This window comes from Engystomops pustulosus, chromosome 6 (assembly GCF_040894005.1).
Source record: "Engystomops pustulosus chromosome 6, aEngPut4.maternal, whole genome shotgun sequence".
NCBI classification, from domain to species: Eukaryota; Metazoa; Chordata; class Amphibia; order Anura; family Leptodactylidae; genus Engystomops; species Engystomops pustulosus.
Genome location: NC_092416.1, coordinates 95,506,401 through 95,534,017, shown reverse-complemented (window position 1 = coordinate 95,534,017; position 27,617 = coordinate 95,506,401). Strand labels below are relative to the sequence as shown.

Here is a 27,617-nt window from a genome sequence, read left to right as displayed (position 1 = left end):
GGAAGTTTGGCTCATCACACACACAAGCTTTGGTCCTGAATAAGACCATTTGCAAATAGCTGGCCTTTGAAATGCGCCCATTCAGGCTAGTTGAGACAGATAGCTTTAAAGACCTGATGGCGGTGACTGTCCCACAGTATGAAGTTCTCTGAACTTTATTTTGAAATTTTGACTTTCTGTATTCATGAAACCTGAGCTTCATATTTTACCTTTCAGTGTTGCAGTAATTTTTGGTTGAAATTTTGACAATCCAAGTGGGTCTGAACAACCAGAGCCTTTAATTGCAATATCTTTGAGCGTTCCGAGGGGAAGGGTGTGTGGTTTTCCCTTTGCGTCTTTTAATGCAGATACAATGGGGCTCATTTACTAAGGGCTTTGTGCCGCACTTTTGCTGGACTGTGCACTTTCTTCTAGGCTAAAACGGCTTGCACGGGTATTTAAAAAGTGTCTGCGCCACTATTGTGTCGCATGCGACCGTTTTGTGGTGGAGCTGCGCTGGCTTTCATGCAACTCAAATTAGGGAACATGCCGTCTGTCGGTTTGACTGATTTGGACTGAGCGCCCTGTTTAACTTGCAAATTGTGTCGCACGCCCTATGTTAAAGGTGCACCACAAAAAAGATGGTGAACTCGGACCTGTGTGGGGAAGCAACAGATTCAAGACATCTGCCCCACCATCTTAGTGAATTGCTGCAAGCAGCATTATACATGGAAATAGCACTTGTCGTGCATTTTCCGACTTTCTAAGTAGATGTGCCTCAATAACTTGGTCTGAACACCCAGAGAGCCTTTAAGTGCAGTGAGAGCAAGGGTTAGCTGTTTTCCCAGTGCTTCTTTTACCGTAGAGAGAATAACTGTGTTTGAATACCCAGAGCCTCTATCACTGCAGTGGCATAGTTTTATTTAAAAATTTTCTAATGTTAAGTTATTATTTTAAGTACTTTCCCTAGCAACTGTGCTGTTATTCCCACCATTTTTAGCCCTTTAGCCCTTACTTCCCCCTTTTAACAGCTACGGTATTTTTGGGTGTTAAAATATGGGTCCCCAATGACTTCAAATTTTGTTGCGAGATTTGGACGAACCCGCACATCTCTAATGGTTAACATTAGAACATATACTTTATAATCTACAGTGACATAGGAAATGTATTTTTAAAGTGCCCTTATATTTTGAAGTGTTTTTCAAATTGTGGGTTTTGCATACAGACTAAACTTTACAGAGTAATACAATAGTCATTATTTCAAACTTTGTTCACAAAGGCTAACAATCTTTGCTGAAGAAGGTGACCTATTCAAGATAAAAGTGCATGTACAGTACTATGTCTCAGCCATTCTTTATGAAGTACTAAAATAAATAAATAATTCTGCATGAGGCAGCCAGCAGCCATTATTTATATGTATAGAATTCCAAAGTGCATGGGCATGAAGAGTAACCTGTATAAGGACATCAAGTCCTGAGGGATAGCGTAGAAGGGCAGGGATAGCATAAACAAGTAGGGCTAGTGTTAAGAGAGCAAATGTGACATAAATTTTGTTACTATGATAGGCCTGTCTAAAGAGATGGATTTTAAGGGAACATTTGAAACTCGGGTAGGGCGTTCTAGAGAGTTGTTACAGTTCAGCAAAAGTCCTGAAGATGTGAGAGGTTTGGATTGTCCAAGACATTGATCTTAGAGCTCAGCACTTTGAAGAACTTTGCGGATGAGTGTGATTGGTTTGAATTGAATTCAGTTGCTTATCAGAACCCAGAACAGTGACTGGCACAGACTAGGGGCATCTGTGTGGTGCCTGGATTAAAGGATGAGTCTGATATATTAGGTCTCATTGACTTTGGTTAGCATCTCTAAGCTCCAGGCACAAATAAAATTGATTGTTCACATGAATGAGAATTGTAACTATGCAGGAAGAATTATGTGGATAGTACCAAATTAAAAATGTATATGCTATATTAAACACTGCCAAACACAGCAACACGTAGATGCTTCTTCATGCTAGAGTGTGATTTTCCATCCAGCTCTGCTGAGGTTTGCAGTTAGGCAAGATTACTCAGTGTCACTAGTAAACTTCTATAATTTATTATGCCCCAGACTGAAAAAACTGTAGTAAGAAAAATTTGATTTCTCCACAAGTGAAAATGCCCATGTAATTGAAGCATATTTTTAATTCTCATAGACTTTTTTCTTTAATTCACTCAATAAAGTAAATCATTTAAAGGAAACCTACCACTTCATTTTGATTTACCTCTCCGAGGTAGCTTCGGCGCTGCGCGCCGCCATGCGCGCGTGACGCCTCCGGCACTCCGTATGGAGGCGCGCGCGCGCACGGCCGCGCGCAGCGCCGAAGCTACCTCGGAGAGGTAAATCAAAATGTGTTTAAACCGCAATATAGCGGTTTAAAACACTCGCTAAGATAAGCTCCGGCACCAGCTCACCCTGAGCTGGTGCCCGGTGTTTACATCTCATACCTACTATCAGAAGTGGTAGGTTTCCTTTAAGGCCAGGAGGTAATGTATGTAAACGCCAATTAAATGCAGATGAATTATTATTGAATTATGTACATAAAATGATTCCAAATGTTACTTCATTAGTCATTGTAACTTAACTACTTATTTTTAAAGGGTATTTCTTATGACTTTTATAAGTCATCTTATGCACCACATAGCTCACATTGATACCAGGGGCGTAACAAGGAGAGGCAGGGCCCAATAGCAGACATCTGAATGGCCCCCCCTTTCCTGTTTAAAAATACTTACACTCATATATACACTCACATTTATATACCTATATACATAAACATATAGTTATTCACACATACACACACATTAATACACTTGCGCACACACACACACACATATAGGGCATGTACAGATCACATATACACACATATACAGTGCCATATAAAATAAGATAATCCTTTATCAGTCCCACAGTGGGGAAATTCACACCGTTACAACAGCAGAGAGAGTACAGTACAAACAATCATAGAACAATAGTATTAGGGATAAATGAACAAAAAGAAAAAAGGGATAAAAAGAAAAAAAAAAGAAGACAAGCAATCAGCAGTCTGTGGATGGGACCTGCTGGGAATAGTTTGGTATGGGGCAGAGGTTACTTCTATTTGGGCCTTGTTTGTTGAACAGCCTGATCGCAGTGGGAAGGGATGACTTACGACAACGCTCCCTCTCACACTTGGGGTGAAGCAGTCGGTTACTGAAGGCGCTTCCCAATGCCAGCGCAGTCTCATTCATGGGATGGGGACTATTCTCCAGAATATATCTCAACTTACACAGTATCCTCCTCTCAGCTACCACCTACACTGTGTCAAGAGGACCCCCCCCCCAAAGACAGAGATGGCTTTACTAATCAGTTTGTCCAGTCCGCTTCTCTCCCTGGCTGAGATGCTGCTCCCCCAACAGACTACACCAAAGAAGATGGCTGATGCCACTACAAAGTTGAAGAAGGTCTTAATAAGTGCCCTCTGTACTCTAAATGCCCTCAGCCTACTCAGCATGTATAGCCTGCTCTGACCCCTCCTGTGAAGTGCATTTCTGCCCACTCCAGCTTATTGTTGAGGAGGACACCCAAGTACTTATAGGACTTCACTGCCTTAATGTCAGTCCACTGGATAACCACTGGTTGAGAAGAGGGACTGTGCTTACTAAAGTCAACCACCATTTCTTTGGTCTTCCCAGCATTAATCCTAAGGTGGTTTTGCGGGCACCAGTCAACAAATTTCCGGATCAATTCTTTGTACTTTCTGTCGTTTTCACCTGTAATGAGGCCTACTATAGCAGTCATCAGAGAACTTCTGGAGGTAGTAGTTTGTTGAACTGAAGTCTGCTGTGTACATTGTAAAGAGGAAAGGAGCCAGAACTGTACCTTGAGGTGCACCGGTACTACACATCTACACATCACAGTGTCCGACACACAGTCCCGGGCTGTCGGATATTGAGGTCAGTTTGTGATTTAGTCTAGGATCCACTAGAAAGGTGGTGGTCCACTCCAGCCAGCTTTAGTTTGTATCTTAGTAGCCCTGGCTGTATAGTATTGAAAGCACTGGAGAAATCAAAGAACATTATTCTCACAGTTTTCCCCCTGGTTTCTCCAGGTGAGAAAGAGTTCAATGTAAAAGGTGGATGATGGTGTTGTCTACACCAATACCTGGCTATAAGCAAACTGTAGGGCATCCATAGATCCATCATCAAATAAGAAGTTAATACCACCAGTCTGTAGCTGTTGAGTTCCAATGCGTGAAGTGTTTTTGGAACTGGCACCACACAAGATGTTTTCCACAGTTGTGGTACCCTTCCAAATTTCAGGCTCATGTTGAACATATGTGCAATGAAACCACAAAGCTGATCACCACAGGTCTGAGTAGTCTTGCACTGATACCATCTGGACCGGCAGCCTTGCCCCCTTTGAGACTTTTCAGCTCTCTTCTATTTAAGAATAGAATAAGTTCTTTAACCCACTCCTTATCTGCTGTAACCTGAGAGACAGGCAAACAGCATATAAACACAAATGCAGTATGTACACATACCATATACACACAAATATACAGCATATATGGATCACATATACATTATACACATATGTGCAGCATAACATGTATATAATGATGCACATCCTCTATTCTTTAGTGTCAGGTCAGAGGACGAGGCCCCCTGACACTGTGGGCTACTATGGCTACTACCACTGTAGTTACACTCCTAATTGATACATTATTAGATTCATTGCAATCCTGACTGTCAAGGTAGAAACTAAACAGATGCAGCTGTGATCTTAGGAGGGATCACTGAATATCCTGTTTAAAAATAATAAATTAATCATTTCAGTGCAGTAAATAAATCACATCTTGAGTGTTATAAGTGCTAGATATCTCCATTTTTATGGTGGATTAGATGAGGCATATACTTTATATGCTATGTAAACTTTGTAATAGGTTGTCCTTATGTCCTTACTAGGGATGAGCGAACATACTCGTCCAAGCTTGATGCTCGGTCGAGCATTAGCATACTCGCAACTGTTCGCTGCTCGGATGAATATTTCGTCAACTCGAGAAAATGACATCTGAAAGTGAAATTGAAAGTAACAGCAGAAAATTCTTTTGTGTGCTGTCAGTGGTGCAAATTCAATTTCATCTAGCTTTGTCTGCCTGCTACTGTTTAGCAAGCTAGTCTCCAGAAATCCCAATCCACATTCTCTCTGCCGGTGAAGCGTACTGTACGTGATGTGACGTACGTGACGTGTGGCTTAATCTAATACGTTTTTTTGTTCACATTAGTGTCATCGCCATGCTGTTGCCCATAATTTTGGCATAATGGTGCGATTAGGCAGCCTCAGAGGCATCCATGCATGCTGCCCCTGCTGTTTCCTGTCCATTTCTGTGGTGTTTTCATTATTTTCTGAGGTTTCCAGGTTTTTGGCCAAGCTTCCCTGTGCAGAGCCTTGGTCCCCTTGAAAAATGCATTGAGTCTCCCATTGACTTCAATGGGGTTCGTTATTCGAAATGAGCACTCGAGCATTGGAAAAAATTTGACTCGAATAACGAGCACCCAAGCATTTTACTGCTCGCTCATCTCTAGTCGTTAAATGGTTCTCTAAAAGGTAAATAATATCACTATAATGCTCATCCCATGTATGTGCAGCTATAGATCAACATTCAATCAGAGCACTAAAATACAGTACAGTGACATACATCTTGTGGACCATCCTGTATATAGGGTACATGTGTCTGATGTGTTGGGTTTTGCTGCAGGGAACCACACTGATGACAAGAACGTGATTTTCAAAAGAGCTTAATGAAGGCAGTGACAGGTCACACATGCTTGTTGCTGCTTATTCACTTCTAATCACCAAATTCCAGGAAAAAATGCAGCTGGTATAGGCTGTATTTGGATCCAGGGCTGGATGTCTATAATGAACAAACTGCATTGGACTAATCCTTGCCTAAAACAGTCTCACGAAACTCACACAGATATACTCAACTGTTTAAATCTGTCCTGGTCTTCGTCCCTGTGGACTTCTCAAAGGTGATGATTTTCCTCCATCCAATATGGAAATAAAAATGTTTTCCTGCCATGACTTATCTCAGCAGAATTCAGATTTCTTCAGCAAACTGCAGTACTTCTCCACACTATGCCCATAACATCCCATAGTCACTCACAGTATAGTCTTCACTATATAGAAACTGTGTCCCACACAGTGCTCCTAAATATAATATTTCACAATACAAGTGATTGTGCTGTGCTCTCATATATATCAAATTGCCCTCAATTATATATTATACAATACTCTATTAAATGAATAGCATGAAGCAAAAACTTACTATGTACAACACTATGTATTATATTTTATAATATAATACATTATATATAGTGCTATTCACAAATTGGGTTCACAGCACAGCACCTTCTTGAATTATGCATACAAAGCACCCCTTGTTCCACAAAAATTTGATATACAGCACATTAATCAATTTATATACATTGCTCCTTAATTTACCTACAGCCATCTTGAATTAATTTATTTGCAGCACTGTCACACCTTATTAGTTCATAAACAGCATCAGCAGCCCCTTATTTATCCATATACAGTTTCCAGTTTCACTCCATTAATTTATGTACAGTAACCTGTCATTTGCCCCTAGCTATCGCTATAATGTGGTTTTAAAATCTATTATCTAGTATCTTATTACAGTATTATGCTTTAATATCATGAGTTCTATGTAACAGCCTATACTGTCAAAAATGGAGCAACAAACTCAGTTTAATAGACCACAATGGGAGTGAATTAAATGGATCTAAATTCATGTTTAGAACTTGTTTAACCCTTTAAGTGGCACAGATAAATATGACTGTAGCACATTAGTAGCTTCTGGATCACAGATTCATAAGGCTTGGATGCCGTGCTCCTTTGCAAAACCTCTGTGGTGCTGGTGTAGTGAAATCCACAGTAATTTACAGTAATGCACCCCTCAAGGACCTTAACAAGGGATCCAGTAAGCAGTCAGAGCTTCCTGGTTTTGCAATCATTTATTTTCTTAAAAATAAGTGCACAGCTGAACATTGAAATGCAACAGTAACAGTAACAGTAACTAGTAACAGTTTATGGGGTGACTGTCTGTGTCTCCCTTTCAACAAAATATATTCAATGCCAAAATAACATACACTCACCGGCCACTTTATTAGGTACACCATGCTAGTAACGGGTTGGACCCCCTTTTGCCTTCAGAACTGCCTCAATTCTTCGTGGCATAGATTCAACAAGGTGCTGGAAGCATTCCTCAGAGATTTTGGTCCATATTGACATGATGGCATCACACAGTTGCCGCAGATTTGTCGGCTGCACATCCATGATGCGAATCTCCTGTTCCACCACATCCCAAAGATGCTCTATTGGATTGAGATCTGGTGACTGTGGAGGCCATTTGAGTACAGTGAACTCATTGTCATGTTCAAGAAACCAGTCTGAGATGATTCCAGCTTTATGACATGGCGCATTATCCTGCTGAAAGTAGCCATCAGATGTTGGGTACATTGTGGTCATAAAGGGATGGACATGGTCAGCAACAATACTCAGGTAGGCTGTGGCGTTGCAATGATGCTCAATTGGTACCAAGGGGCCCAAAGAGTGCCAAGAAAATATTCCCCACACCATGACACAACCACCACCAGTCTTATCCGTTGATACAAGGCAGGATGGATCCATGCTTTCCTGTTGTTGACACCAAATTCTGACCCTACCATCGAATGTCGCAGCAGAAATCGAGACTCATCAGACCAGGCAACGTTTTTCCAATCTTCTACTGTCCAATTTCGATGAGCTTGTGCAAATTGTAGCCTCAGTTTCCTGTTCTTAGCTGAAAGGAGTGGCACCCGGTGTGGTCTTCTGCTGCTGTAGCCCATCTACCTCAAAGTTCGACGTACTGTGCATTCAGAGATGCTCTTCTGCCTACCTTGGTTGTAATAGGTTGGCAATTTGAGTCACTGTTGCCTTTCTATCAGCTCGAACCAGTCTGCCCATTCTCCTCTGACCTCTGGCATCAACAAGGCATTTCCACCCACAGAACTGCCGCTCACTGGATGTTTTTTCTTTTTCCGACCATTCTCTGTAAACCCTAGAGATGGTTGTGCGTGAAAATCCCATGTAGATCAGCAGTTTCTGAAATACTCAGACCAGCCCTTCTGGCACCAACAACCATGCCACGTTCAAAGGCACTCAAATCACCTTTCTTCCCCATACTGATGCTCGGTTTGAACTGCAGGAGATTGTCTTGACCATGTCTACATGCCTAAATGCACTGAGTTGCCGCCATGTGATTGGCTGATTAGAAATTAAGTGTTAACGAGCAGTTGGACAGGTGTACCTAATAAAGTGGCCGGTGACATCTGCAATGTTGCCATTTTCAATTTTGCACCATCCCTCTTGAACTATATTAGGTTAAATAATCACTCTACCCCTAGAAAAATTGGATTATATGTTGTCACAGTGGCTTGGGCATTGAAATATATGTATTTATTGATATAGTAATTTTCAATCTGCAACTGCTTTTTCACATTGCCTTTGAAAGCACCTGTGGGGTCAAATGCTCCCTATAGGTAAATTCCTAAAGCCCTATAGTTTCTAAAATGTCTGTTGGGTTTATTTTTTTAATTCATTTTAGAGCCTCCACAGTTGTCAGCCAATACTATGTAAATATAAATGAATTAGGCTTTAAATGCACATAGAATGCATAGAAAGAAGAGAAAAATGGAATTAGATGTAAATCCTAAATCACAGAATTGTTTGTGCTGCTCCTCCAAATCATGCTGGATACTTTGGTGGCTTGATCTGAGTTGTATGCTACATGTTTCAAGGCTACACATTCCTCTTCATCAAGCTGGATACTTATATCTAAATCTATAAAAAGGAATAGAGGATGGGAAGTTCTAATAAATAGAATAAACTGCATTTTGGGCAGTAAGGGGCACCTATCCTGCCAGTCTACTGTATTGCACTAAATAAGCCATATCAATTTGTCTCAAAGTTACTTGAATATTTTTTGGAGACAAATAGTTCTCATGTTCCCCAAAGCACTCAGGAGATGGGATGTAATAAAGTACGGTATTTTCTTTTCTTTTAGCAAAGCTTGGCAAGTCAAGTCTAACACTGCAGCAGGCACCCTCTCAGCCCAACTAAAAGCTCCCTTGACTGTTTCTTACTTTTCAAACTTTTTGGGACACTTTATGTTCATGTAGACTCCCCATTTAAATGAAATAATATTATTAACCTTATTGGTGAATTCTTGGATGGTAGGGACAGAACTCTGAATCCACTTGAGCAGTTGAAGTACTCGTTATCAAAAATCTCCTGACTCCCTTTATTCATCATTTGTATCAATTCCGCTTCTGGAATACAACATTTTGGGCAACAGGAATCAGGCCTTAGCCCAATTTTATGCAATAAGCTAGGGTTCTTATGTACCCTATGTAGAAAATGAATCTGGGAAAGCCACTTTGCTTCAGACGGTGATAACCTTCTGATAACTTTGCTGAAGAAATGTATAGAACTGCTCATGAGGTAAACCAAAACTTTCTTGTAATTCTGCAAATTATTTAAAACTGTCACCATCAAGGAGTTGAGGGAGAAATCAAATACCCTCCCAGGACGAGAAGCCCTCCGACCTAAACATTTCTGTGGATTATGTTGTGTAGGGAAGTATTCACTGTGACCTCAAACATCAAAAAGTGTTGGGCATTGTACAGCATCCATTGTGGTTATAACCCATACTACCACAGCGAGGGATGGTATCATGTCCGTAATGGACGCCACCAATCTCCCATTGGGACCTGCTTGCCCCTGGAGCCTGTGCCCATGCCCTCAACTTGCCCCTACTTACCACGGACAATGAAAGCTTACATCATGCATTAACCTTGTCCCTACACTTTTCTATCTGAGGTAACGGATTGACCACAATATATTCCTGTAGTCTAGGCGACACAATAATTCCAAGATACTTGAATTTCTGAACAATTCTTAAGGGGGTAGCATAAACAGGTGAGTGCTGAGCCAGAGCACCCAATGGAAAAATGCTGGACTCCTAATTTATTCTGAGTACAAGAATGGCCAGCAGCTCTATTGCTATTGCAAAGAGAAGGAAAGACAGGGGACAGCCTGAGATAAATCTCCATTAGCCCTAACTCTAGCATATGGCCGTGAATAAAGGAATCAGGAATTTAGGTCCTAATCCCATCCCCCTCATAACGGTCCAAAGGTAATGCCACTCAACACTGTATGATAAGTATAAAACATTTCCAGGATCCCTGCATTGGAGGAGATAATAGTTCCATCTACATCTACAATACTTGCAATATGAGACGGTTCCTGCTGCCAGTCAACACTCTCCCCCTCTAAAAAGAACTTTATTTTTTTTAAGTGTACGTGTCTGGCTACTGGTGTGTCTTGGTCATTCTCCACATCATTGATGTGGTCCTTGATTCTCCTGAATTGCCTATAGGTCTTACCCGCGTAACTCAAAGGACATGGGCACATAATCAGGAATATGACCCCGGTCATCAGGCATGTGACAAACTCCCTGATCATGATACACTCAAAAAAGATCATCCCGTCTGTACGTAGTGCATCGCAGCACTACCATAACATTGATATGAAATGGACAGTTGGCGTCCTGATGTCGACATACAGGTGCTTAACTGTATCAGCAAATTTGAACAAGACAGAAAGTAGCACCAAGCACCAATCCACACTGTAGCTATAGATGTATGAGTAAAAAAAAATTATTTTTCACTTTTCACAAATATTCCCGGGATATTCATCCACTTAAAAGGTATACCTTAGTGCAAACACTTGAAGTATAACAGTTAAAATAAAAATAATACAATCACCGGCCACTTTATTAGGTACACCTGTCCAACTGGTCATTAACGATTCATTTCTAATCAGCCAATCACATGGCGGCAACTCAGTGCATTTAGGCATGTAGACATGGTCAAGACAATCTCCTGCAGTTCAAACCGAGCATCAGTATGGTGAAGATAGGTGATTTGAGTGCCTTTGAACGTGGCATGGTTGTTGGTGCCAGAAGGGCTGGTCTGAGTATTTCAGAAACTGCTGATCTACTGGGATTTTCACGCACAACCATCTCTAGGGTTTACAGAGAATGGTCCGAAAAAGAAAAAACATCCAGTGAGCGGCAGTTCTGTGGGTGGAAATGCCTTGTTGATGCCAGAGGTCAAAGGAGAATGGGCAGACTGGTTCGCTACCCGTTACAACCAAGGTAGGCAGAAGAGCATCTCTGAATGCACAGTATGTCGAACTTTGAGGCAGATGGGCTACAGCAGCAGAAGACCACACCGGGTGCCACTCCTTTCAGCTAAGAAAAGGAAACTGAGGCTACAATTTGCACAAGCTCATCGAAATTGGACAGTAGAAGATTGGAAAAACGTTACCTGGTCTGATGAGTCTCGATTTCTGCTGCGACATTCAATGGTAGGGTCAGAATTTGGCGTCAACAACATGAAAGCATGGATCCATCCTGCCTTGTATCAATGGTTCAGACTGGTGGAGGTGGTGTCATGGTGTGGGGAATATTTTCTTGGCACTCTTTGGGCCCCTTGGTACCAATTGAGCATCGTTGCAACGCCACAGCCTACCTGAGTATTGTTGCTGACCATGTCCATCCCTTTATGACCACAATGTACCCAACATCTGATGGTTACTTTCAGCAGGATAATGCACCATGTCATAAAGCTGGAATCATCTCAGACTGGTTTCTTGAACATGACAATGAGTTCACTGTACTCAAATGGCCTCCACAGTCACCAGATCTCAATCCAATAGAGCATCTTTGGGATGTGGTGGAACGGGAGATTCGCATCATGGATGTGCAGCCGACAAATCTGCGGCAACTGTGTGATGCCATCATGTCAATATGGACCAAAATCTCTGAGGAATGCTTCCAACACCTTGTTGAATCTATGCCACGAAGAATTAAGGCAGTTCTGAAGGCAAAAGGGGGTCCAACCCGTTACTAGCATGGTGTACCTAATAAAGTGGCCAGTGAGTGTATATTATACATAGAAATATACACACTCTTTAAGACCTCAGGCTGGGCTAAAAAAGAGGCAAAAATGGCACTAATAGGGCCCAAGTGAACATTTCTGCCTTTTAAAAATAGAATATAGACGTGGTCTGTGGATACTATGATTGTTTTGAATCCTTGTAATGTTTTATTCTTTATTTTTGCTGTTTAGTTGTTGATTACCAAAGTCATTTAAGTCGATGCTTTGTATTTTTACACTGTCCGTGTCGCTCTGACTAGATGGTAATGTCTCTGCGATATATTGCGAGAAAGAGTAAACAAAAAATGGTCCTGTGTGGTATTAGGATACAAGTCCAACAATAGGTTTTTGTTACGACCGTCAGATCTTTAGTTTTTTCATTGTATACAGTCACACTCACAGTTTAGTTGAATGACACAGTGTCCTCCTTGGGGTCCAATACCTCGCTGTGCGGGCCCTGTAAATGATGTTGATTATCTCTGCGTCCTCTTAGTGAGTGTGCGCATGCGCAAGTGCGCTACACTCCGTCAGATTAATAGAGCTGTTGATCTCCAATTTCAGGATGCACCGGAATGAAGGAGCATCTGGGAGGAATATGGTGGATCTGGGAGGTATATGGTGCATCTCCCTTGCTAAACAATACTCAGGTGCTCTGTTAACAGTTAGAACAAGGGTTTGAGAAATGAATAGCGGACCCTGCTGACTGTTGATGGTGCCTGAGGAAAGAGCCGAGGAAGGCTTTGAAACGCGTATGGCGATATTAGACTACAATACACACGTGGAGAAGTTACAAACCGCTGACAGTGCACCATCAACAGCCAGCAGGGTCCACTATTCATTTCTCAAACCCTTGTTCTAACTGTTAACAGAGTACCTGAGCATTGTTTAACAAGGGAGATCCACCATATACCTCCCAGATCCACCATATACCTCCCAATGCTGCTTCATTCCGGGCATCCTGAAATGTGCATGCGCACACTCACTCGGAGGACGCAGAGATAACCAACATCATTTGCAAGGCCCGCACAGCGAGGCATCGGACCCCAAGGAGGACAATGTGTAATTTAACTAAACCATGAGTGTGACTGTATACAATGAAAAAACTAAAGATCTGATGGCAATTAACCCTTTCAACGCCGCCGGCAAATATTAAAAGTTCAAATCACCCCCCTTTCCCTAGAACGGATATAAAACATAATAAACAGTAAAAATCGCAAACATATTAGGTATCGCCGCGTCCCAAAATGCCCGATCTATCAAAATATAAAAACGGTTAAGGGCAGCGGTGACGTCTGAGGCAGGAAATGGCGCTCAAATGTCCGAAATGCGACTTTTACACCTTTTTACATAACATAAAAAATTAAATAAAAATGTTCAAAATGTTGCACAGACCTCAAAATGGTAGCAATGAAAACGTCGCCTCATTTCGCAAAAAATTACCCCTCACACATCTCCGTGAGCCAAAGTATGAAAAAGTTATTAGCGTCAGAAGATGGCAAAAAAATTTTTTCTTTTTTGTACACATTCGTTTAATTTTTGAAAATGTATTAAAACACAATAAAACCTATATAAATTTGGTATCACCACGATCACACCGAACCATAGAATAAAGCTGAGGTGTTATTTGGAGCGAAGAGTGAAAGTCGTAAAAACTGAGCCCACAAGAATGTGACGCACGTGCGGTTTTTTTTCAATTTTTCCACATTTGGAATTTTTTTTCAGCTTCGCAGCACACAACATGGTAAAATAAATAACATTACGGGAAAGTAAAATTTGTTACGCACAAAATAAGCCCTCACACAGGTATGTACACGTAAAAATGAAAAAGTTATGGATTTTTGAAGTTGGAGAGCGAGAAATGAGCCGAAAAACCCTGCGTCCTTAAGGGGTTAAGTAAGGGTAGATAAGGCGATAGTTGCAATGACTTGTTTCACATTAATTTTGAGTGAAGGTGGTTGGTAATTTGTACCGAATGCAGGATCTTTCCCTGGTTTGGGATTCAGGGTGATATATGTGCTACAACGGACTGGGCATCAAACGGGTAAGTCAGTGATTTCGAATTAAACACTCTGGTCAATGAAGGGGTTAGTGAGTCATTGTTTCTTTTACTTCTTTCTTTACTTTTTTCTATAATGTTTTTTCAATATTGGACTGACCTATTTATTATGCTTTGAATTATAACTGTAATTTTTGCAAATGAATAAGATGACTTTTGTACTGTAAGATTATGTAGGAGGTAGGATTTTACTAGTAGCTACTGGACGCAACATCGAGACCTAGGTCACACTCCAGGCTACCATAGAGATGTTTGGAACCCCCACTGTTAGTATGGGGAACAATAAAGGTGAGGTGCTCGCATTTATTGTCCCCCATCCTCACATATCAATGATAGTTTGCATGTGTGAACCCTGTACCTATCTCCACTATCAAAACATTAGGGGTATTCGAATAGGGTGTGAAATCTGTCCTTGGTCTTGTGATGGGCATGCCAGTGCACAAGCTGTAGAGAGTAATCAGAACCGTATAAAAATAACTGATTGTGCAAATATGTGACATCACAAGACTATGGACAGATTTCTATCCACTGGAGGTGAACCTAGAAGCTTTCTAGGCGGGCAAAGATCTATAAAACAATGAGGAATTGTAACAGAAACTATATATTGTATATATTTGAAAGAAATGTGTATATCCTTTCATTACACAAACAATGTCACTTATTTTCTGAAAGTGGACAGCCGTTTAAGCTCTCTACTTTCAGATAAGAGTTCTTGAAATTGGGCAGACATATTGGTCCTGTATTTTTGACAGTAGATGCCTGAATTCTTGTTAACAATGTGCAAGCAATAGGTCCCTCTATGAAGAGATGGCTCTTGTCGCTCTTTTGTCGTATATATCTGCCACATTTCTACTGATACTACTTTGGAAAGAAAAGGATACAGCATTTATTTCCATGCAACATAAACAACATGATTGTATGCCTAGTATCTTCGATGCTGTGGAGATATATCATGTCCATTACATCATTGTTGAATTACTGTTCAACTATTATTTTAAAAATACTTTTTTCTCCTTAATGTTCTTGTAGATGGCTCGTCTCAGAGGGCACCGCTTGCTCCACCATATGCTGTGGTACTTATCTCTTGCTCTGGTCTACTAGCCTTCATCTTCCTGCTCCTAACCTGTCTCTGTTGCAAGAGAGGTGATGTTGGATTCAAGGTGAGACTGGTCACACGACATGTAACAGAGTCATGTAGCCATGAATAGGTCAATACTACATTTTGTAGTATTAGTGTTGTAGTTTAAAGGAAATGCATGAATACATAAAAAAAAAAAAAAATCACACATAATACAGATCTTATATTGAAACTGACAATCGTTAATGCTAAGATACAGCAATGCTTCTCCATTCGGAGAAGGGGAGAGGGAAGCTTAACTTCCCAGACCCTGACAATAAAGCTAAAGGGTTGATAACATTTTGCCTTAGCTTCAAAGTTCTCCCTGTACGATGTCCTGCAGGGGTTTAATAAAAGTCTTGTGGCCCCTGGACTTAATTTTCCTATGGTCTGTAAAGATAAATGTACCCCTTGAAAAATTGTAATGTTCTCTAATTGACCTTATAAAATGTTTTCAAAATTCAACCATGACTCCCATGACTACTTTTTTCAGCCGCCACTTTTCTCAGCAGGATTATAGCTCCTTGATTTTACAGCAACTTCCACATTTTTATCCAACCTACATCATACAAGTCCTTTAAAGGACACCTGTCATCAGGTCTGTGTCACTATTTCTGTCACCACTACCTGTTGGAGCAGCTCACAAGGATTCCATCCCAGCCTTTATCCAGTCAATTCATACATTAAGCATTGTAAAATCATCTTTTCTTTATTATGTAAATGAGGCTGGTCACATGGTCAGAGGCAGTGATGTCACTGCTGTTACCCCTCCCCTCTCCACCCCTAGCTCATGTCTGTGTGTAATGTATAGTAAAGCATTGCTAGTGTCTGTGCTTCATCTGCTGGCTTGCTCTATTCTCCTATACACATGTGAGAAACCTAGACATTAGCTACACAACCTGACATGTTCTGCTATAACATGACTGCCTGGAACTGTTGTATCTTTCACATATACACAGAGACTGCAGGGGGCGCCAGCACCAGGAAGCACATGGAGGAGCCATTACACCATTATACCTCACATTATTATATAGGCCAGTGGTGGCGAACCTTTTAGAGACCAGGTGCCTAAACGACAACCAAGTCCCACTTATTTATCACAAAGTCCCAACATAGAAATTTAATTTGTGATTTATACTCCCTTCTCGGTCACAGCTTTCATTGATACCGGCACCCTGAGGACACCAATAAAGCAGAAAATAGAAGAAAATTGGATGATCATTGTACCTTCCCTCCAGGGTCCCATAAACAGGAAGAATTGTAGCTCCTGCTCCGGCCCTGACAATGATAATCCAGATCTGTCCACACCTTTCCACTCCTCCAGTAGTCCCAGTTAGCACTGTCAACTGTCACTGTCAGCACTTTAAAATAGCTCTGTGCACAGCAAGTCCTGGGCTGTCTGGGACTGTAGGAAGATACCTGGAGTCCTCTCTGGTGATGGCCTGGGTGCCCACAGAAAGGGCTCTGAGTGCCACCTCTGGCACCCGTGCCATAGGTTCGCAACCACTGAAATAGGCTGTCAGTCAAGCACTGGGGGGTGTGGCTGTGCCTATCACTTATGAATAATCTGGACAGCTGAATATGATAATGACTCATTGGACATCTCACAGGTCATTTGCATACAGCTTTAGGACCTCATTGATTAAGTTTACAGGCATGTAGCGGGACAATGACCCAGATAGGGACAATGCTTTCTAATGGCAGTTTATGAAAATATATTTAGTTTCGGGGGCTAATTTGCCTGACGGCTTCTCTTTAAAGTTCAATATTTTAAGGATGCAACTGATCAGGATTTAACTGTTTCTGCATCCTGTAGATGTAGATAGAGTTAAAGATGAGCAAACAGACCACCCATACATTCAGTTTAACCCCCTGCCTATGCACTTTTTCCATCCTGTGTTTCCATTTTTTGCTCCTTCAATAACCCACAACTATTTTATTCATAGTTGTATGAGGGCTTGTTTTCTTCTTAATAAATTGTACTTCCTAGTGACTGTTATTGATATTGCATGCCATGTACTGGGAAGCTACAAAAAAACTTCCAAATCTGGTGAAATTGACCAAAAAAAAAGTGTATCTTGTAGGCTCTTCATTCTTTGCATCAGTATTTTTGCTAATTAATGTACACTCTGCACCAAATCTTGACAGAAAAAAAACATATTTTTGCTAATTTATTAAATAAGAAAACTGAAATATCACATGGTCATAATGATTCCAACCCTTCACTCAGTATTTAGTATAAGCATCCATGAGTCTTCTTGGGTATTTGGGGATTCTTTGCCATGCTTCTTTGCAGATCCTCACCAATTCCCTCAGGTCGGAAGGTGAATGTCGGTGAACAGCCATTGTCAAGTCTCTCCAGAGTTGTTCTGAAGCCATTGCTTTGTTGTTTTCTTGTTGGAAGGTGAACCTTCGGCCCATTCTGCTGTCCAGAGCACTGTGGGAGAGGTTTTCATCCAGGACTTCTCTGTAAATGGCTGCATTCATCTTTCCTTCAATTGCAACCAGTTGTCCTGTCCCTGCAGCAGAAAACACATAGGGGCACATTTACTTACCTGGTCCCTGTGCGATCCCCAATCCGGACTGAGCCCGATATTCTGCATGTGTTGCTTCCCCGATCAGGTCCGCTGGAGTTCACCTTCTTCTTCCCAGTGTATGTAAGTGCATGGCTTGCGACACAATTTTCAAGTTAAATCCTTCGGTTTGTCCGAATCCGTCGGATCGTCCGACGGCCTGACCCCCCCCCCTCCCCGATTTGTGTTGCACAAAATCCGATCACGTGCACCAAAAACCCCTTTTACATCCTTTTACTGTCCCAGCGGCACAAAACGGAAATCGTCAGGATGTCCGATGAAAGTGTGATCCATGGGGCCCTTACTAAATGAGCCCCATAATGTTCCCACCACCATGTTTCATTGTTGGTATTGTATTTAGCAGGTGATGATCATTGCCTGGGTTTCTCAACACATACCACTTTGAACACCAAAAAGTTCAATCTTCATTTCATCAGACCAGATAATCTTATTCATCATAGTTTGGGAGTCCTTCATTAGTTTTTTTAGCAAACTGTATGTAGCTTTCATATGTCTTGAACTCAGGAGAGGCTTCTGTCGGCACACTCCATAAAGCTCCGACTGGTGGAGTGCTGCAGTAATTGCTCCCATCTCTCTTCTGCATCTCTAGAGCTCAGCCACAGTGATCTTGGGGTTCTTATTTACCTCTCTCACCAAGACTCTTGTCCCTCAATTGCTTAGTTTGTATGTACAGCCAGGTCGAGTAAGAATTGTGGTCCTCCCAAACTTCTTCCATTTAAGCATTATGGAGGCCACTGTGCTCTTAGGAGCCTTGAATGCTGCAGTAATTCTTTTGTAACCTCGGCCAGATCTGTACCTTGTCACAATTCTGTCTCTCAACTCCTTGGACAGATTTGGTTTTACAACACATAAACTTTCCTCTTTTTTTCTCTGTTAACATGTTCTTCAGGAGTTTGAAAATCCAGATGGAGAAGAGTTTTCTGGGGAGTACACTCCACCTGCCGAAGAGACCTCCTCTTCCCAGTCTATTCCTGATGTCTACATTCTTCCTCTCTCAGAGGTGTCTTTACCTGTTCCCAACACACAAGCTCCTAAAACAGGTATACAGAAGAAAGCATTGCTGTATGACTATTTCTCTTTGCACAGATATTTTTGTTTTATTAATAAATAATTTGATCAGCCATAACATTAAAATCAACACTTAAAGAGAATAACATTTGAAGAGCTATTGTTGTACACTTTCTAAAAAAACTTAATGCTGCCTATGCTAGGAAGGTATTATAACATACTGGGGGAGATATAATGTACATCTATCACTGACAATAGATGATGTCATAACTTATTTAACCTATAAGATCATAGCAAGAAAACTCTCTCAATGATTCAGCTTCAGACAATTGCTGCCTAAAAATGAAAATTGTTGACAATTCAATACTCTGTTTAGCACAGCTATTTTTGTTTTATTAATAAATAATTTGATCAGCCATAACATTAAATCCACACTTAAAGAGAATAACATTTTACTGATTTTGCAAGCTCTGTGTAGCACTGCGTAATCTGTGAGTGCTATGTAAATAAAGAATTATTGTTATCTCCTTAAAATGTATTTTGACAAGATGTGTTATATATAAGGCAGCTATTAAACAATCAGTTGTTTATGTGTTGAAAGTAGAAAGATTAGGTAACTGTCAGACTTGGGAACCCCAGGTGTGAAAATTGAATGCCAGTCTGGGTGCATCCTGTTATATAGAAGAGCTATTGTTGTACACTTTCTAAAAAAAACTTAAAGGGGTATTCTCATCTGGGCATTCACTTTTATTTTCATTAATCTGCCATATATAAACATTTCTTCAATTAGATGTTATTAAAAAAAATGTTCCTGTGTGAAGATAATTTATCATAAATGTAGTCATATGATCCCTTAGAAACAAGACTGTGTCCTTGGTTACGGCCACGTCTGCTGGAGAGATTGCACAAAGAAACAAAAAGTTTCTGAATATTAAATGTCTGGGAGTTATTGCATGTCCTACAGCCGCCCTGTGGTAATGAATGCTGAATCCAGGTGGTGAGGAAGAGCTCATTAGCGCATGTCTGGCCACCGCTGCCAGAGTGTGACGTGGTCGTATCCGGGGAAGCCATCTCGTTTCTAAGGGACTACATGACTACATTTATGATAAATTATCTTCACACAGGAACATTTTTTTTAATAACATCCAATTGAAGAAATGTTTGCATATGGCAAATGAATTTAATTAAATGTGAATGCCAAGATGAGAATACCCCTTTAATGCTGACTATGCTAGGAAGGTATTATAACATACTGGGGGAGATATAATGTACATCTATCACTGACAATAGATGATGTCACAACTTATTTAACCTATAAGATCATGGCAAGAAAACTCTATAGACCTCAATGATTCAGCTTCAGACAATTGCTGCCTAAAAATGAAAATTGTTGACCTTTCAATACTCTGTTTTAACACATCCCCATTGCTCTCTGACCTTTGAAGTCAAGCATTGTAGGACCCCCAGCTTCTGCCTTCTCCCTCCTCATCAGGGTCGGACTGGGGGGCCTAGGGCCCACCAGTGAAATAGACTCTGGGGGCCCACCTACCTCTACATGGAAATATTACCTATATATTCTTAACCCCTTAGCGATCCGCACCATAGCTCTACGGCGCTGGGTCCTGCGATTAGCGCTCAGCGCCGTAGGGCTACAGCGTGGAGACGATGCCGAGCCGGCATCGGGGTTCGCGGGATGTCAGTGTTAATCTATCGCGTACATCCCCGGGTAACACCTGCGGTCTGAGTGGGTTTCGATCGCGGGTTTTTAACCCATTAAATGACGTGGCAATCGTTGCTATGGCAGCCCTGCAAACGGAGGCCCCTGCAATAGCTTCAGGTATCTGCAGGGCCAGATTAAGGATCCCAGCAGTATGGAGCACCTCATTTAGAACGGCCCCCCCCTGCTTGGCAGCCAATGCGGGGCTCCTCTCAAAACAATATTTGTAACAAGATACCAGATACTTAGACTACATTCACATGAACGTATGCCCGCTGTCCAGTGCTGGTGAGGAGGAGGGATGTACACTGCACAAACTGGGAAGGTAGGACTTATTTTCCTTGTGCACGGAGAGGAAAGATGCCACACATGTGGGGACATATATGGGGACATATATACGACCGCAAGCTTGTGGCCTCATATACATCCCATGGGCTGTCATATAAATGTGGCCTTTTTAAAATACAATTGCCAAAGAGACAAAAAAAATGTAGCTGGGTTTACAATGATAAAGTACACAACTTACATACAAATTCAACTTAAGAACAAACTTGCAGAATCTATCTTGTCGAGGACTGCCTGTACTGTTACCAATCAAAACTGCGATAAGACCAATATTCCAAACAATAGCGCTACAATTTCCAAATAATCCCTCCAAACTGCGACCCACAGCATCACCACAACATAAAGAGAATACCAACATCCTGATAATGAAGACAAGACTCTATACACAGACCAGTAATAATTTACCACATATAAACTCCACTTACTGATGAACTTTACCACCATACTGTTATTATACAAACACCACCCAGGAAAGGGCAATATCACTAATGACACCTATGTATGAGGCCCAAATAATAACATTACATCATGATTATCACCACTACATAATACTGCAATACTATATGATCATCATCATCCTATATACACCTCACACCTGACCCTCACATACACAACTGACCACACTGTGCCCCCGCATATATCATATGTAACCCTCACACCACAACTGACCACACTGTGCCCCCACATATATCATATGTAACCCTCACACCACAACTGACCACACTGTGCCCCAACATATATCATATATACCCCTCACACCACAACTGACCACACTGTGCCCCCACATATATCATATGTAACCCTCAAACCACAACTGACCACACTGTGCCCCATATATACCATTTATATCCCTCACACCACAATTGACCACACTGTGCCCCATATATATCATATATATCCCTCACACCACAATTGACCACACTGTGCCCCACAGATATATCATATATACCCCTCATACCACAAATGACCACAATGTACCCCCACATATATCATATATACCCCTCACACCACAACTGACCACACAGTCCCCCCACATATATCATATATACCCCTCACACCACAACTGACCACACTGTTCCCTCACCTATATTCCCCTCACACCACAACTGACCACACTGTGCCCCCACATATATACCCCTCACACCACAACTGACCACACTGTGCCCCATATATATCATATATACCCCTCACATCACAACTGACCTCACTGTGCCCCCACATATATCGTATATACCTCATACCACAACTGACCACACTGTGCCCCACGGATATATCATATATACTCCACCAACTGTGGTCAAAGGGTTAAAACTCACAGGTTTGTGCTGATTCTGGGTGTTAGCAGTAGGCTATTGCTGCAATGTGCACGGGGCCTCTGCAAAATAGTCCAGGTCACAGGGCCCGGCGCTGGTGCTACAAAAAAAATCTTAAAATGTCATCCAGGACGTATAGACCCACATTCATCATAAACAGTACAAACTGCATGTGGCACTATGTGCCTCTGAAGTGTGCAGCGTGCACCTGATTTAGGAAATGTGTTACATGTTCTTTATGAATCTGGTGCCCCCTGCACTGCTAAGGAAGTGGGGACCATTTTTTTGGTGCATTTTTTTCTTGCTGCAGAATTGTGGCGCACGCCGACAAAATTGTGCCGCACGGTCTGACTAAGCCCTAACACACCCTTTTAGGTGCACATTTTTTCTGTTGGACACAGCACAGCTGTGACACATAACTGGCATATACACCTTATAAATACATGTGCGAGCAGTTTGCACGTTATTTCTAGTGCAAAGTCAGTCAGAAAACTGACTTATGTACAAAACTGACTTATGTTCAAAAGCAAACACACACAATATAAAATAGTAAAAAATCTCCACATTATGAAAAACATTGACATAGTACCATGTTTACCCGAGACTGTGCATATGTACAGTATGTTTAAATAAAAATGTACTGTATATGACAAAAAAAGCTTTTTTCCACTTTTTGTAACTTTAACCCAAAATGAAACTAAAACTAAAAAAAAAATCCTTTTTTACCAGTCCAATGTGTCACCAAAAAAGCTTTAACATTTTTCACTTTAGCACAAAAAAAATATCTCCCTTAGACCACTGCCCCCAAATTTACTAAAAAATACCTGGTCATTAAACCCTTTTCAGGCCTTGTCATTAAAGGGTTAAATATATTAGCTTATTTGGATGCATATTGATCTGGTGGATTTAGTCAGTGACATTGTAGAATGCCACTAGGTGGTAATCCATATTAGAAATGATTGGTGCACACGATGTCTGAAGACTACAAGGTATGCTGATGCGTGGACAGCAATTAATTGTAAAACTGTCCATACACTCATAAAACAGTAGTGCAGTCCATATGTACTTAATGCAGTTATGAAACGTGATTATGCAGGTGAATTCTCACCTTTCTGACATCTACCAATGGGACGCTATACATATTGGCTGGTTTATGCTGATACATAAGATACACATCTTCAAATCTAGGGCCAGATGTATCTGGGCCTGAAATCTAACATACAACCCCTGAAATAGGCACAATTGCTGGAGCAATTCTACACCAGGCCGGATGATAAAATCATATGTTATGATAAATCTCCACCTGGCTAATGTGTATGGCAATCTTTAGTTTTGTGTGACTGTCATCTGCTGTTTATGAGCTTGTAATATTATAATGTGTAAAAGATGTGTTGGAATGTGTAAAAGACTAGTGATTACGGTATACAGTTTACATATATGTTAATGAAATGCCTGCTATTAACTACATGTTCTGCATATGCAGTAAAACAGACAGGATTCAGCCGACAGGACCTCAGTTATCTACAGGAGATTGGCAATGGCTGGTTTGGAAAAGTGAGTATTTATGGTCATTTCATGCATTAAATTTGGCATCTAGTCTGTATTGTGATTTCTAAGAAAAGGTTGGGCACATAGAGATGTGTGACAATGATTGCTTTAACACTTGACTGGCTTAACCCATATTTCTTTATTTCCTATTTAAGTTTACATGTACAAATTATGAATTAGGCCTAAAGATTTTGGAGGGTCAGGATGTATCATCAGTGTCTCCTGTGTATTAAGCCCTTTATATTGCTGACCATGGCTGATATTTTGCCGCTGTGTAATGAACCATGCTTATGTCTCATACGCTGTCTGAACTGGAGCATCATTCAATTACAGACCTCCAACAAATTATGTCTTGCATTTTTTACTCAGTGAAGTTAAAATGTCCATTTTAAAGAAGCACAGATAGAAGATGGTTGGAATATGTATACAAATTTAATTTGTATTTCCTTGGATACCCAAAGTAGAAGTCATTTAACTTGAATTCTAGCAATATAGTATCTTACTAGTGTACTATAGTGTCTTGTGCATAGATGTCACCAGAAATGTCAAGTGGTTTCCAGTTTTCTATCAGCTACCATATGCATGGGGAATCAGAGCATAGTTAACCTTTCACCATCCTATGTACATAGTAATTCTGGAATAATCTTAAGTGTTGTCGAGACTACATACAGTAGCCGGTATGCATTGTGTAGATAGAACACAATAAATGACTGTTTCATCTACTGTTTCTGATCTGGCTTTTTTCTTCAACACCTATTAAGGTAATCTTGGGGGAGATATTCTCAGACTACACTCCTGCGCAGGTAGTGGTTAAGGAACTACGTGTCAATGCCAGCCCTTTAGAACAACGGAAGTTTCTGTCGGAAGCTCAGCCTTACAGGTATCTGATGATTTGTGGCAATTCTTTTTCTTCAGAAATATTCAGAAATAAATATTTAACTATATAACTAACTGGACTTTTATGATAATACACAAGAACAAATGTCACCTTCTTTCTTCTCACAAGAGCCAATCCACAAAATATTCAGCAACTGTCATTTCTTAACCATAAAGCTCAAGGGCCTGCTGTTCTTGATCAGCATATATCTCACCCCAAGCTATAATATTTATCCCAGTGACTAAATTCTTCTAATAGGAGCTGCCACCTAAATTAAACTGTTGATCCCACCTGCCATGAAGTGTACTCCTTCCCAGTAGTGGATTATAACATAGGCGGTTGGGGTGGTAGCCCAGGGCCCAAGCCTTTTACGGGGCCCATGGCCAACCAAACCCACCCACCAAATTTGATACTGAGAAGAGCCTTCACCTAGGAAATCCCTGAATATCTTTTTCTGCTCTCAATACACATGTATACAAGAGCCATTTAAGGGCCTTTGAAGGTCCTCCAAAGGTCCTGAAAACACAGATTGAAAGCAGGCAGAAGGAATGCATCCTCAGTTCCCCAAGAAGCTTCATTCTAGTAGCATATGTAGGAAGTGAATTCACACTTGCAAGGGCTATAATATTCATACAACCCAGGGCCCATGGCAGTCTTAATCCGCCCATGTTCCTTACCCCAGGGTCTACCTGACTGACCTTCATGACTGTCCACATCAAATCACACAACAATGGATGTATCATAAAGCTTGTATTTTTACATTAGCAGGGTTCCCAAGCATAGAGCTTGTGCGACACTCTCTGTGAGGTACCATACCACCAATATTGTAGTAAAGAGGCTTAAACTGAATTTTTACAAACCAAAACTAATATTAAAGCCATAAGTAAAATGCCAAAAAATCTGAAGGTAGGAAGCCAGCGTCATATCTTAAAATTTACAAAATATTTATTTTAAATCCATTAAGTTAAAGTAACCCGTCTTAAGGTGCTTATTGGAGAGTGAAAAAACAAGCAGCTTTGTTACACGTTTTGAACATTACGTTCTTTCTTTTCTTGCTTGAGAAAGAACGCAATGTGCGAAACGCGTAGCAAAATTGCTCTGCAATAAGCACCTTAAGAATAAATAGTTATAAATATACATAATAAATATCTTCTCAATTTCAAAATGTATTCAGTGAAAGATTATCTTACGCACAGTCAACCACTGATCTGTGATGTTCTTACCCATAATAGGATTGTGACCTAGATCTCTGCCTTGCAGCCTTGTTTTTCTCTTCAAAAATTCTGAAGAAATTGAAATTGTTGAGATCAACAGGAAAAATTAAATTAGTTGTATGTAATGAAAATCATTTTACATGAGTACATTACATACAACTTCTTAATTTTTTTTCCTTACATATATCTATTAATAATGTTTAACCTTAGCAGGTACTGAAAGATTCCTATAGAAAACTGTTGAAGCAACTAAATGATGTCTTATAAACAAAATATGAAGAAAACAGTGCAATGCCAACAGATTAATAGACTTACAGATGCACATTTTCATGAAGTATGAAACAATCTAAAAAGAGCCTCCAAAAAGATTTAGAATGAACGCAGTTGCCTGATCACATAAAAAAACATAATTAACATAACAAATGTCCCTACACTTTAATGGTGGCACTACATTACGTGGTGCACTTTTTAGGGGCTTTTTAATATCAGACAAGCCCTCTAAGAGTGTGTTCGTATGTGTCCAGCATAAGCATCAGCTTTCCCCTAGAGTGAGTGAGAAATGCTGGTGCCAGAAAAGATCTCACAAGTGTCTACAAAAAGACATGATACCAATGGGGAGTGCCAGTTTATAGATACAAAATAATGCTACAATATTTTAAAGAAAGTTTATTAGAGAAGCACAAAATCTACCACACAACTAACATCACTGTAATTAATTTGGCCGATCTGAAAACAATTCTATTGATGACTGTTATTTTTTTTCCTCAAGAAGCCTGCAACATCCTAACATCCTACAATGCCTGGGATTGTGCACAGAAACCATCCCCTTCCTCCTCATCATGGAGTTTTGTCAGCTGGTAAGTGGAACTAGATTCTGTATGGATTAAAGAGCAGAAACATTCATAATACAGAAACAACAAAATATTTGAGTATGTTAAATGCTATAAGAAATGTAATCCATCATTTTCCACTTTTTAATTGTATGCTTTACTGGTTTTATTTATGAAAGATGCTGTTGTTTATAAGGAAAGGTATTTATACATTTGTGCAAATCTTTACTTCCTGATCCTAGTCTACAGCCTCTCATAAATGCATAAATAGGTCATGCATTAGGAACACAAAAAAGGTGCAAACGTTATGGCGCAAAACTTTTTAATTACTACAAAGAAGAGCTTGTACTGTCCAGCTCAGAGCATGCAAATTATGTTGGGGAACTAAACTGTTGCTTTGATACACAAGGTCTGTACACATTCATTTTAAAGGAAAGACATGTAAAAGTAGTACAAAAATAATCACTCATAATGTGCAGTCACACTTCAATCACTGGAAAGTTGGGTTACAGTTTGGTTTGCAGAGGTTTGTATGAGCTTTTCATTTTTACAAACATTTAACATTGACGTCTTATGCACCTTTTTACCTGTAGGGAGATTTGAAGAGGTATCTCAGAGCACAGAGGAAAGCAGATGGCATGACACCTGACCTCTTAACATGTGACCTCACCACGCTCCAGAGAATGGCATATGAGATAACACTTGGACTTATGCACCTCCATAAAAATAATTACATACACAGGTAAACTATATTCTGGGCTATGATGTTGTTGATGTTCAGGGGCTTCAAAAGAAAATATATTGCTTCATTTATGCTTTTGCAACACCCCTGTCGATGCAAGGCAGAGGGGTTGTTGCAAATACGTCCCACCATGTAGCCTGTGTAGGGTCTGATCAACCCCACAGCAGGTCACTACATAACACAGGGGAACACTGCAG

The 27,617-nt window shown here is 40.6% G+C and overlaps 2 protein-coding genes across 6 annotated transcripts in view; one reads left to right on the top strand and one right to left on the bottom strand.

Moving 5' to 3' along the window:
* LMTK3 (lemur tyrosine kinase 3) overlaps positions 1-27,617 on the top strand; it is a 70,967-nt gene that overhangs the window by 8,485 nt on the left and 34,865 nt on the right. For 3 of the 4 annotated variants that reach the window (XR_011847683.1, XM_072110440.1, XM_072110437.1), the window contains exons 3-8: positions 15,145-15,275; positions 18,716-18,866; positions 23,693-23,763; positions 24,519-24,637; positions 26,618-26,705; positions 27,272-27,420. Coding sequence is in view for 3 of the 4 variants with exons in the window: in XM_072110440.1 (XP_071966541.1) it covers positions 15,145-15,275; positions 18,716-18,866; positions 23,693-23,763; positions 24,519-24,637; positions 26,618-26,705; positions 27,272-27,420 (709 nt within the window). In the remaining variant the exon portion in view is untranslated. The remainder of the gene's footprint in view (positions 1-15,144; positions 15,276-18,715; positions 18,867-23,692; positions 23,764-24,518; positions 24,638-26,617; positions 26,706-27,271; positions 27,421-27,617) is intronic. The other variant, XM_072110441.1, reaches the window with a different exon arrangement.
* LOC140064033 (G-protein coupled receptor family C group 5 member C-like) overlaps positions 1-27,617 on the bottom strand; it is a 127,460-nt gene that overhangs the window by 98,582 nt on the left and 1,261 nt on the right. The window lies entirely within an intron of this gene.